Here is a 13,953-nt window from a genome sequence, read left to right as displayed (position 1 = left end):
TAACTACTGTCATCTAGTTTGGGGTACGAAAACCCTAACAAATATCTGCAAATTGCACGTCATACAGAAAAGGGCTGTTCATGCCATTGCAAATGTTCCTTATTGAAGTCACACCACTTTTATATTCCACGACATGATCCTACTAACTCTACCAGAATGCTACCCTGCAATTCTTGTGAAATGCTACCACGCAGGATTAAAAGATGACAACATTTTAGGAACAATTGCCGTCCTAAACCAACACAAAGTTGTTTATAACACCAGTTTCAATCACACGTAGTTTATACCACACACGCACATTACCTAAAGCAAAGAAATGCCACACTTTTTCTCGCCATTTCACTTGAATGCCATATCTGCCATCTGAGTGAAATTACACATATGTTCTGTTTTTTTTTTAAAAGCAATGTTTCTCCTTTCACATGGGCAGATGCCCAATCTGACTTCAGAGCTAATCTCGTATTTCTTGTATCGTTACACTCTATTATTGATTTCATAAGCATAAGAAATAATTACAATCACTTCAATTTTTTTTTTCAGTTTCACTTTTTGAGTTTATTATTTTCAATCTTCATGCTTTATTTCACTAGCGCAGGTTAGGCTGTTACGACCTGATCCACACAAACGTGTGGGTGAACAAAGACGCTCACAGAACGACACATGCTTCAGTTTCAGTTTTATAACTGTGGGTTGCTCATTTCAGTGTTTACGAGAATAGATCTGTTCATGAATTTCATTACTAGAGGACAAGCAATCAGCCACTGAAAATGGCGTCGGAGCACGTGCGTCAACGGCAGCTCCCTCCTACTTCTAAGTCAATGTTCCTGCATGTTATACATTTTCTTCTCGGTAGCATATGCATATGAAAGTAATAATAAGACTTTGAAAAACAAGTACTGCTAAAAAAAATTAGTCATTCTTGCCACACGTACTGCGTACTCAGGTATGAAAAAGTTACATGCACATTTGTGTGGGCTGGGCTTTTGTCCTCATGAAATGCATGCAGAGCAGCGCAGGTTGACGCATTCGCGCGCTGTTGTGCCTGTGCAGACTCTTATTTTACTGAAAATAGCCTTCTTGGCATCCTATTGGCATTTCATTGGTAGGTGTTTGCTGTTGCTTTCACCCGCGTAAAGTATGCCATGTGAACTGGTAGTGTATGAATTGTGATCACCGTTTATGCCAAAAAATAATTTGGTGAATTTGTGCGCCAATCTGCACTATATTTGAAAGCATCAAATTTATTTTATTGTGCACTGCATAGATTCAAAATTGCGCCGATCATTTTGCAGGGAATATGAGTCACAGTGCAGGCTAAAATTGATAAACTTAATGAACTTCGGGAATCGCAATTGTGAGTGCAGAATTTACTTTTTTTAACATACAAAAATTCTCACGCCAGAAAATGAAGATCACATGGAAAAAATGCTTAGAACTTTTATATATTCTATCAGAATTAAGCGGCTAAAACAAAGACAAATTTACAGAGTTTCAAATTTGCAGTTTGAGCCAAGTGCCAGATGAAAACTGCAGTAAGAATAAGAAATTGCTGAGCAGTTTTCCTCCAAGCAAACTTGGTCAAGTGGCCATCTCCTGCCATCTCCTGCCAGCTCCTGCTAGCTAAAGTAAAGGTACTGCTGTTTGGAAGAATGAACATTTGGCTACATAGCTTTACCTGCCTGGAGTCCCTAATGAGCCGATGTCGAGAATCATTTTCCACGTTTCTCAGGCTAATTATTGCAATCATTCTATAAGCGCTGCTGACAGAACAACTGTGTGCCTCAAGTCCAGATATTGAAATCTTTGCAAGGAAGCCCGCCAAAGATCATGCAGCTTCAGTATGACCCTGATCAGAGGCTGCATCAGATCACTGAGGAATTCTGAACATCACCAAAGCGGGAAACAACAGAAAACTGCAAAACAAAAATGTTACATAAAATCAATCCATCGAGAAGGCTCCAGGAGCAAAAAAAAAATTTGCTGGCACAGACAAGCGACCTTAGTTATGTAACCATTGGTCATCTATGCCTAGCTTGACATCAGCACATGACAGTAGGTTTTTAGGTCACACATCATGCGCAAGCACACGTTGTCGAAAGTGCAAGTGACACAATGTCCCTCTGAGTGGCAAACAATTGTTTAAAATATTCCACGCGTAGCACTGAAGATGTACTTTTTTTCTATTAGCCGTTCTGAGTGTACTCCTCGCTGCAGCCGATCACAGGAACAAAATACCAGCCCACACATATGTGTGGGTCTGTTTTATCACCCAAATATTCAGATTTCTTTAGTTTAGCTTTTAAAAAGTTCATTAGAATAGAACAAATATTAATACCTTTTGAGCAAGCTTGCATTTTTTCTTTTATACTTGCCTCAAGCGGAAAAGTTAAAAAGTGTCACTAAAACTGCTTCCTCAATTTGTACATTTTCATTGCAATAAAAATGTTGTCTATGCCACCCCTTTGTAAGGGGCCGCGGTCCCAGTCAAGCCAATTAGAGGCTTTTTGACCACAGCCCTCAGCATCCCAAATGTTGAAAAAGTTTCAAAGTTAGGGGTTAGCCAGGGGGTTGCATACGAGGCACGAACCCCTACCCCAAACTTCTGTTCTCCATAGAGTACCTGGCGTAAAATGACAAAAAAAAACACACACCTGCACAGACTCTAAATGACAAAAGAAAACACACACCTGCACAGACTCTAAATGACAAAAGAAAACACACACCTGCACAGACTCTCACTGCACAGTAGAGGGGTTGCCCCTTTCATTCACAACACAAAAGTTGTGAAGTAAGTAGGCAAACACCTAGCACCTGTTTGCTTCCGGTGGCAATGTTACACTTTCACAGAACAAAAGAAGTACTTTCTACATAATCCGATTCGCACATGCACACTACAGTTACGAAGATAATATCTACTACGTGCTTTGAGAATGACTGGACTATGCTGATATTAAGATTAATGGCCATGCATGACAATCATCCCAATGACCACACTTGCAGCAAAATGCTACAAGCGTAGTTGCTGTAGGATTTCACTATACGGGGTGTTTCAGATAACTAGCGCCAAGTATTAAAAACAAAAAACATAGGTACTACATGTCTCATATTGGCGTGGTACTGTTCTAAGCTGTGGTACTGTTCCAAGCCATGCATGTCACGTCATTTCTTTCTATTCACACAATTGTTAGTTTTCTTACAGAAAACCAAAAATCAGGGCTAAAGGCACTAGCATGCGCCTGACCACTGCACAATCAGTCGTCGCCGAAGCAACATAACTAAAAAAGAACAGCATGAGCATACACTAAAACATATTCGTTGTGATGAATACTAAAATGAAACATATTGGTCAATCTGCACGAGTAGCATAACATAAGCAACTTAATAAGGGTAAATATAAGTACTCATTTTCTTTGTTACATGCAATATTAATGAGAACTAAAAGAGAATCATCACAACAAAAGTATAAGAGATGTTACTAGAAGTAATTGTAAGACCTGGACGAAAAGATAACTTGCCGCCAGCAGGGACCGAACATGCGGCCTTTGAATGACATGTCCCATGCTTCACCACTGAGCTAAGGCGGCAGTAAACCCTCCATCCATTTTACAATGTCATTTAAACGTGGGAGCATCAATCAGCGCCGCCAGTGGCCATTATGGTGTGCGTGGAACACTCTTTTTGTGCCTGTTCGTGTCACGTAGCACATGATCTTACAACTGACCAATAAGCCCTCACATATTACCTGAAGGCCCCAAGCCTGCCAGAACGAGACGCTCGAACAGAGTGAAGAAAATAATTATTAATTTAAGGGCTCATTTTCTTTGTTAGATGCAATATTAATGATAACTAACAGATAATGATGCCAAGGAAAGTATAGAGGATGTTATTAGAAGTAAGGTACATGGACGTCTCCTCTCTATGTCCCAATTGTGGGGTGGTAAGCAATTTTAGGCACATGCTCTGGGAGTGCCGCTCTTTACAGCACCACATGGACCATGGATTGGTGGAGGAAGAATTTCGTTCCTTTCTCAAGAGCCACAACTAGTTTGACCAACTTTGGGCGTTCCAGAAGGCTTACGATGTAGCGATGAGGCTAGGCCTTCCTGTCCCCAACTTGGAAGCAGCCCATAGTCCTGCCCCTACACAACGGGGTGAAGATTCTTCTGGACCCAAATAAATGTTATAATCTATCCATCTATTGTAATGTAAGTGTGAAGAAAGAGCAGTGGACAAAAAGATGACTTGTCGCTAGCAAGGGCCGAAGCTGCAACCTTCGAATAAGTTATTCTCTAGTGATTTCTCTTGTGCATAGTTGAACAATCAAGATTTGCAGCATGCACATTAACTAAAAGAAGACTGCATCCTTCGCCTTTTATTGGAGCTGAAATGCTATCCCCTACAAGTTTTGCCTCTCTCCAGTTTCGTTGCTTGCACTCGGTTCACATGGTGAGCAGGCTCAGCACGGCAGCTGCGCAAACTGTCTCCATTGCTGGGTGTGGCTGATAAGCCACAGTGTGTGATAAGCCAGGCGCTGAGTTTTTTATGAAGCACTTCACAAGTTTACTTTGTAACAACTGTAACCACTCCCTCCTGCAATGCTTTTAGGCCCTCACGGTATACTGAATGAGTGTTGTAGGTGTTACAGAAAAAAAAAGTATGTTTCTCGGTACGCTGACAACAAATAACGTGTTACTGCCCTACGTTACTTACAAAAATAAGGACACGTTGTAGTTACTGTCACTGAAATAAAGCAATGCGCATCACTTCTGCCATTACTCGAAGGCCAGAGTGTCTTTGCTGTAAAAACGCACAGTAACAATATTATAAAGGTCACATTTGTGTTTCACGTAAAACTTAAGTCCAAACAATGTTACCTGAAGAGCCAGTAAACAACCCCGAGGTCCAAAAATTGTTATGAAGAGAAATATGCACACTTTTGTTATGAGAACATGCTGCCGCAAGCATTTTGCGAATGCGTGCTATAATAAGAAAGTTACAGGGGTTAGAACATCCGTTTCATCTGGTTTAAAATTTTTGTGCAGCCGTACCACCCTTCTCAGCCACAGGGAAAAGAAAGGTGCAGCACGTCATGACTCAGCCCACTATGGCAACGTGACACGACATGAACTATACATCATCGGCATGCAGCCAACGACCGAGCAGGGCATTCCCACGCGCTCGTGTCATAGCGGCATGGGGAGGAAGCGTTTCAAGGAGCACCCTTTTTCTAATGGTAAAGAAGCGAGACGCCTCTTTATCTCAGAGGATTTTGTCCTGGCTATACTGCTTTTCCCAGCAATCTCAGGCTCTGCAAACCACAGAGAGCAGCACAGGAAAACGAACACATGAACTGTGCGGCCAAAACTGCATCACCGCAGGGCTAAGACGCTGTTTTGTAAAGCAAAGGCCCAATCAACAAGCTCAGTGGTACGTCAAGTTGCCCATGGTCAAGCTTGCGTCACTGAGCATATGAACGAGATTGGTGAGATAGAAAGAGGTGCAGGAATCGTTTGTTGAAATAGAGGGTCTGCACGGCGCATAAAGCTATAATATTGTTAATGCATATGCGATTTGGGTATGAGCCTCTGGGTAGCCGGGAACAGGCAGATAAGAGAAGAGGACGTTTGGCTAGCAGGCCTCTGGTGCATGGCACCTTCAAGTCTACCAGTACCCCACAGCGGAATAAACACATTCCTAAACGTAACAGAGTGGTGGAGGTGCTGGGTAGTAGAATGAACAGATAGGCGGATGATGAATGGTGTCGTCGACCAGTATGTCTTGTCGCTGTAGCTCTTCGCGCACTATTGCCCTGATAGTAGCGGCAAGGTCAGCAAACGGGCTCACGTCGACGCTGACGACTGTTGTTACATTTTCCAGCCTACCAAATTTCGGGGCAATACGACGGGTCTTCAGCTTTTTGAAAGTACGGCAGTGACGCTGGAGGGCGGAGACGGAAGTGAGGTCAGAAAATGTGATCACTGCAGTCGACTGTATGAATTAGCGAGCTTGTTTGGGGGTGTAAAAAAAATTTGGAGCCTGTTTACTGGCCCTTTAAAGCAGCCCTGCAATACTTTTTTAAGTAACCATCAAATTATTGAACTAAAGGAGCTTATTGCTTCATGTATTGCTAGCCACAAACATTTTCAGTATCTGTCCAGTACGAGTGGAGTTACAGATTTGTTGCATGCTGTAATCGCTCTCTCCTCTCGTCCCTTTGAACGCGCTAGAACCTAAGTCGAGAAGGATGGCATGAAGGAATGAAGTTAAGTTACGTTCGTCATGACCTTGAGCACTTTTAGGGGCGCAGCTCCTTATGGCGTGGCTTGTGCGTCCCTCGTAGTACGTAACCACCAGTGGCACATACCCGAAATAGGTATAACATTTGACCTCCAAGGTGGTGCCGGTGAGAGATTTCTTCTGTGCCTTGTTTAACAATAAAAAATAGTGCTCAATGTACATGCCAATGGCTGCTAATGGGGAATGAGAGACAGGAGCATTCGGCTTTTAGTCAATGCGCACGCTGCGATCCCCATTAGCAGCCATTGGCATGTACATTGAGCACTATCGGACAAAGGGTTGCTACATTATACCCGCTGGGTGTAACCTCCTTAGTTTTAGAAAGGTTTAGCGAGCGTTGAGGCGCAGGGCCATGAACACAATGAACTAGTATATACCATGAATGAATTCGAGGTGGTTAAAGAGGGGAAGCAGATACGAAGCTCAAGCCGTAAGAAATTAAAAGCTGAATCCTCCTGTCTCTCATTTCACATTAGCAGCCACTGGCATGTACACTGAGCACTATCTGACAGGAAAAGGTTGCTACGTTATACTCGCTGGGCGTAACCTCCTTGGTTTTAGAAAGGTTTAGCGAGCATTGAGCTGCAGTGCCATGAATACAGTGAACTAGTATATACCATGAACTCAAGGTGGTTGAAGGTGGGAAGTAGACACGAAGAGCAAGCCGTAAGAAAGTGTGCGTGTGCCACCTCTCGTTTAGTCCTTGGAATGTCCACTGAATGGCGGTGCTTCTATATGGGGAATATATGATAAAAAGATGCGAGATGGTGGGACTTGGAGTGTTGAATAGATGGACGAACGAACACACAGACAGATGCATGGATGGACGCATGAACGGACGCAGGGGCGGATGCATGAACGAACGCAGGGACGGGCGCACGAACAGACGCATGGACGGTCACACAGACGGACGCATGGACGGACGAATGCTTTGCCTGACTCTCCATCATTCACTCCGTGGATATGCTGCCATTTTTTTTAATTTTTGATGCATGCTTTACCTTCAGCGTGATCATGAGTGTGGGCATATGGTGGCCTACCATGGTGGGCACTATGGAGCCCACGATGCTCAAATCAGTGAATGGCCGTAAACTTGGGTATATGATGCAGTCATCTGAGTATATGGCACCATTTGCAGAGAACAATTTTTTGCTGACTTTGAGAATTCATTGTAAGTTCCCAGCCACGTACTGCACAATAATGTTTGGCTTGTGTGTTCTCAGATGCCACGAATACCAATTGGCAGCGTTTTTTGACCATGCTGAAAAAGTCTGGTAGGGCCCCTTTAAATTCTAATTTAACAAGAACACTTTGCACAAGTATACCTGATCCCAGAAATATCACAGTGGCCTTTGAAGTTGTGTCTATAGTTACATGTGATGGCTTTAGAAGCCGGATTTTTAGTTTAATTCCTACAAGAATTGAAATTTCCCAAAACAACGACATCGGTGACTATCTACGGCAAGAAGCAAAAAATGATATTGTTTAAGATAGCAGAAATGTACCAACGATTGAACTTAGGCATGCATTTCCTGAGCGATTCGCAGTATGTAGTCTTTCGTTTTGTTGTCTAGCATTGTGCATCGAGTGTCCAACATTCAATTAATCAGTTCCCCTCGAGAACTCTCCCCATTCGACATAAATCTTGATGGAATTTCTAACTTAATTCGTAATATTAAATCTTCTTCATCGGCTGGCTGTGACTGTATCACCACCAAGCTCTTGAAAAACACTGTCCATTATTCTAGCCTATTACTTTCTCTAATATTTTTGCAATCCTTAGAGCTGGGCAACGTTCCAGACGAGTGGAAAAAAGCTCAGGTTATACCGATCTTTAAGTCAGGCAACCGGTCAATCCCAGCTAATCACCGTCCAATTTCTTTAACGTGCATTTGTTCTAAACTATTTGAGCACATTATAGCATCTAGTCTCATGAGCCACCTTGAATCAATTAATTTCTTCCACCCACTTCAACACGGCTTTCGCAAACATTTTTCCTGTGATACCCAGCTCGCCGAATTTCTGCACGACTTACTTAATTCCATGGATAATAACCTTCAGACAGACGCCATTTTTCTGGATTTTGCAAAAGCCTTCGACCGCGTACCTCACAATCACCTGATTCGCAAGCTAACTTCTCTTGGTATTCCTCCGAATTTATTAAGCTGGATTAAGCACTTTTTGATGGGACGCATGCAGTTCACGTCAGCTAATAACTGTCAATCAGCATTTGCTAAGGTAACATCCGGCGTGCCGCAAGGTGCCGGTTTATCGCCCCTTCTGTTCCCCATCTACATTAATGACTTGCCGGCTAACATTAAATCTAATATCCGACTTTTCGCTGACGATTGCGTCATCTACACCGTCATCAATAGCCCTGCCGATGCTAATAAGCTACAACGCGACCTCGGCTCAATTGCTTCATGGTGCAATAAATGGCTCATGCCCCTAAACATAGATAAGTGCAAATCATTATCATTTACCCGTAAGCGTGCCGTACTTGCCAACATATATTCTATTAACGCCGTGCCCATAGCTTCCGTATCATGCTACAAATATCTTGGCGTCCACTTGACTTCATCGCTATCCTGGATCACCCACATCGATTCCATCTGCTCTACAGCATCCCGTACACTCGGCTACCTTCGACGCAACCTGAAGTGCGCATCCTCCGACGTAAAAAAACTAGCTTTCATCACCTTCGTACGACCTAAACTTGAATATGCTTCAGCAATCTGGCATCCTTCACAAACCTACCTAACAACTAAATTAGAGTCCATCCAAAATCGCACAGCTCGCTTCATATCTTCGCAATACTCACACAAAACCAGCGTTACCGAGCTAAAACACTCTCTTTCCCTTCCAACTCTTGAATCCCGCCGCTTGATCACTCGTCTATGCCTTCTGCACCGCTTCTACTATCATCCACACTCAAGACATCAGTTGCTCCAATCTGCTCACAGAACTTCATCGCGCATAAATCACAGCAGGCCCATTGCACGCATAAATGGCCGGACGACAGCATTTATCACCTCATTTTTTCCTAATGCAATAGCCCTCTGGAATGCCTTACCGGATGACTCCGCTTCATGCGCCAACAGAGAAACGTTCCGCGCAAAACTGAACGAACATTTTTTCAAGCCGCTCTCCTGATAATCTCAACTACTTCGTGTTTATCGCCAATCGTTTTAGAATTGTACTTAGTTTTGCTCTGCAATTGCTTAACATATGTAAAGCATTGTGTATTCTTTTTTATCTTGTTCTAGTTCGTTCATGTGATTTCTGATTCCTGTCTCCTGTGTAAACTTATTTGCTTTTATTCATTTATTTATTTATTTACTTATCCTGTTGAACATTGTACCCTATCTTGTTACTTGTCCCCCCTTATGTAATGCCTTCGGGCCTTTAAGGGCAAAATAAATGAAATGAAACACTCTCCTGGGTCTCTTTCGTTTCATTGTGGTTGGGAAGGGCAGTGCAGGAGCAAATAACCAGACCACTGATACCCCAGAAGAGAGGGATGCTAGGTCTAATCGCGTAGGACCATCGTGCAGTACGCCGGAACGACACAATATCAATGGCGTACGTGCACAAGTAGGCTGGGGTACGCCATGCGCGCGTGACCTTGCTTACGCATGTTGTTCTTCGTGCGTATGCATCATGTGACTCAGCCCCGATACCAAAGAAAACAGGGAGGGAAGGAACAGGGAAGGAAGGCTACATGGAGCTAGAGGCAAGGGATTCAAGCTTGCCTCTTTGCATCATGCTTTGGTGGCTCCTAGCGAACCAATTAGAAAAATCACCGTGGTAGATTGCTTTTCATTGGGCACGCAAGAACTTCTAGTGTCTAACTACAACTTCTTATGTCACCTAAAGTGGGACTCTTAAAACTGAATTACAAGCAAACAAAAAAAAATCCGCGTGCACATCACATTTTTTACCTGAAGGCGCTGCAGCATATGGGTTACAATGTCGAAGAAAACATGCTTTCATTGACACAACACACTTTGTTTTCTTTATAAGCCATTTCATTCTGTCATAAAACTAACAAAATTCAAATTAATAAGAAAATTATATCTGTTACGACATTTTAAAATCTTAATTACCATTGCACAAAGAGGACTGTTTAGGTACATTCATTTTCGAATGAGTTTTACCATGAAATGCTTGACATAGCAGCTTTAACCACAGTTTTATTCAACGTGATGATAGTAATTCCCATCCTAGTTAATTTTTCATACTGTTACAGCTGTCATTCTTGAGTTATGGCTTAGGACAAACACTGAAGCCCTGTTCTGCATTTTGTTTTCATGTTTATCACTTAAAGACATATGACAAGGAATTTCATACGGAACAAGCGTATTCAAGCATACGGTTAATGTATACTAAATACATTGTTGATTGTAAACATGCCGACGCCTGTCTCAGGCTTCGATCTGTAAAGTATAACGATTTGGCGACCTTCACCACCATTCAATACAAGAGCATTCCATGAGTGGCCCTCCATGGTTTTTCATTCGTTCTCCAGCTACCCGCGGCTTCCCAGAAAAACCTGCTGTTCCTTTCTCACCGCAATGCCCAGGTTTTCAGGGCGGTTCTTCAGTTCCTTCAGGGCCACTGGACAGCTGTCTGTAGAAGGCGGTCGCCGTATCCTCGGCCATAGGCGTCACTTTTATTTTCTTACCCCATCCTTAATTCTCTCTCCTCCTTCCCCTGCAGACGCTGAGGCGTGCTTCTACTTAGGGCTGCAGAAATAGTGTCTTCTGCACTCCTCATGCTCCTCCTCCAATCGCTTGCAGCATGTTAGCTTTGTCTTCGTTGAACATTATAGCGTTTGGAAATATCAATGTTGCCTTTTTTACATAAATAACAGTTTCACACCACGCTAGAAAACAAAATTTGGGCTAGGATAGTGCTCATTTAGGCACTTATGAACATTTAGGCATAAACACCCAAAACAGGCATTCATAGGCACAATAAAAACACCATAAAAGCCTTTATTAACCTCCAATTCATGCTCATATATCAATATGGCACGATAGGAATAAAAGGAACAAAATAGGCATTTGCTATATTCCAGTCTTTACTTATAACTCTGTAGCACACGGTAAAGCCATTTACATGTGTGTGAGACTTTAAGCACAAAATGTGATTTTATCACCAGTGCTCTCGACATAGAAAAAAATCACTGAACTATGAACAAATTTACTTTTTAATTTTAATGGTGCCTACAGAAACAAGACAGACTACTATAGTAAAAGGAATTCTTTGGCAGCTTAGTCCCACTGGAAAATATTTGAACACAACTTAAATTTTCACCCTTTACTCTGGATATTTTTGCTAAAAAATTGGGAGCATTTAAGAAGCTGTTCAAGGTTAGTCTCATTCGGTAAAAAGCTCGGCAACTGTAGAAGCGTATACCCACAGTAGCCAACGTAAAGAAGCACATTTCTTTTGGAAAATAAATGTGATAACGAGCACTAGAGTACTGAAGGGAGAACTTTCTAATAACAATAACTTGCCGAGAATTTAAGCAACAGTGCAACAGCTACATTTCAAAACTGTCATTGGACAGCTTGCCTCACTTCCTAATGAATACATCCACAACTAAACTAAAAAGGCATGAGACTTCAGGCTACCAAAAAATGTTAATGTCGGTATACTTTTATGCATTACAGTTCTGAACTAGTAATGAGTGCGTTACAAAGTTACCAAAAAAGTAACACCGTTACTTGCAATGAATTACCAACTGCTAAATGAACAAGCCAAACTTAGTGTAGGTGGTTAAAAAGACTTTACACACCAACGCATGGTTTTCTCCATCTGGGCTGCCCGTGCTCGAGCTTCTTCCAATTCTCGTAGCCGAAGCTCCTCTTTGGCTTCCCACTCTGAATCATATGAGCGATATGAAGCATCCCGCTTCACATGTGATGACATGGTTTTATCTGGAATTCACTCTGGCCAGTTGTTGCCTGCATCACCAAGAACCATTGCATGCACTATAGGCATCCACGATCCACGTAGGTTGCAAGAAATGTCAATTTATGATTTAAGCTCAGCATATCAAGATGCATGGCATAGAACGTTTTGAACACTATGGAGCAAATTATGCATGCCTTAAAATATTCAAGCAGCTTTTTGTGGGAATAAAATCATTTCCTGGCATCTTGAATAGTTGCAGGTGCTCACTTGCTCTGCATGTAAAGTGATTGATTTGATTGATATGTGGGGTTTAACGTCCCAAAACCACCATATGATTATGAGAGACACCGTAGTGGAGGGCCCCGGAAATTTCGACCACCTGGGGTTGTTTAACGTGCACCCAAATCTGAGCACACGGGCCTACAACATTTCCGCCTCCATCGGAAATGCAGCCGCCGCAGCCGGGATTCGATCCCGCATCCTGCGGATCAACAGCCGAGTACCTTAGCCACTAGACCACCGCGGCGGGGCTGCATGTAAAGTGACCATGTCTTGAAAACTTGATGATGTCATTCTACTCTGGAAGAAATAAAGCTCAGATCAGCTTTTCTTAATATGCAGCGGTAATAAGGGCTAGTATTAGGCAGCTGCTGCGATAATGATTTCGTTCAGGGATCGGCAAGTAACATTTAGACTCTCTTATAGTGAACTGCGCAACGACAGGACAAGAAAGCTGACACGAGCGCAGTGCATGTTAGTTCACCCCACGTTCAGATGTACCAACAAGACCAGCTTTTCACTGAACTGCACGTATGACTTTTTTTTTTTTTTAATTTAGAAACAACGCACATATGCGGTCGACATTTTGCTCACATACGAACGAGTACTTGACTTTTTGTTCAACGCTGCTTTTGTCCAACCGAACCTAACTTTATACATCACAATCTTATGACTTTCGCGAAATATTATATAGGGATATTACGCATGATTACTCACAGTTTAAAAAGGCGATATTTCAACGAGCTGTGGCAGACGCGAGTAATTCCGTGAATCACTGAACAGTAACTCCGTGAACAGCCACCAAAACGTCAAATATTATAACAAGCAACACCCATAACCTGCCTTCAAATTAGAGTAGCTTTAAGCATTTTGGGAGAGGTTACACACCTAACACCTCCAATGTACACAAGCTCGGTTCAGAGAACTTCCCTGTTTGGGTGGCCGAACTGCATTGTGAAAGTCGAGCGCTCTGAGCTTTCCCTTGGGGGCTAAAGAACGCGTAATTATTGGTTCACTTAGAAACAGAAAAACACTGTAGAGAAACGAACAGCTACATGGTTCATCGGCCAGAGTGGAAACAGACAACGCTGCACCGTGAGACACTCAGTCTCCTTGAACATAAAATTGCCCGAAATACCGAACAGGCCAGCGCACTGGCTTGCCCACACCAAACAAGCTTGGCTGAAACTCGGCTTAGAGCCGGTTTTAAAGCTAGAAAAAAGTTGTCAAAAAGCCAAGCCAGAAAACACTTTTGGCCAAGCCCAGCCAAGTCATTAAGCCAGAACTGCGTAGGCGTGCTGGCCGGGCAAACAGCAAACTGGTAGGTATAAATGAGGGTGGCGATTTGGGCTTGTTGGTATGGTTGCATGATGATGGATGGTAGCGCAGACAACGAACACGGACAAGAGAAGGCACATAGACACAACACAGCGCTAACTTTCAACAACAGTTTAT

General features: G+C 42.8%; 1 protein-coding gene across 5 annotated transcripts in view; it reads right to left on the bottom strand.

The window, feature by feature from the left end:
• Window positions 1–13,694, bottom strand: part of LOC119176466 (coiled-coil domain-containing protein 102A) — a 108,618-nt gene extending 94,924 nt beyond the window's left edge. For 2 of the 5 annotated variants that reach the window (XM_037427755.2, XM_075877717.1), the window contains exons 1-2: window positions 13,387–13,693; window positions 12,101–12,269 (exon numbers count right to left, since the gene is read on the bottom strand). In XM_037427755.2, coding sequence (XP_037283652.1) covers window positions 12,101–12,234 — 134 coding nt within the window. In that variant the 5' untranslated portion in view covers window positions 12,235–12,269; window positions 13,387–13,693. The other 3 variants (XM_037427758.2, XM_037427757.2, XM_037427756.2) reach the window with 3 other exon arrangements.
• Between the last annotated feature and the right edge of the window lie 259 nt (window positions 13,695–13,953).

This window comes from Rhipicephalus microplus, chromosome X (assembly GCF_043290135.1).
Source record: "Rhipicephalus microplus isolate Deutch F79 chromosome X, USDA_Rmic, whole genome shotgun sequence".
NCBI lineage: Eukaryota > Metazoa > Arthropoda > Arachnida > Ixodida > Ixodidae > Rhipicephalus > Rhipicephalus microplus.
Note: the sequence above shows the minus strand (reverse complement) of the source record. Positions and strands in the feature narration are given on the sequence as shown.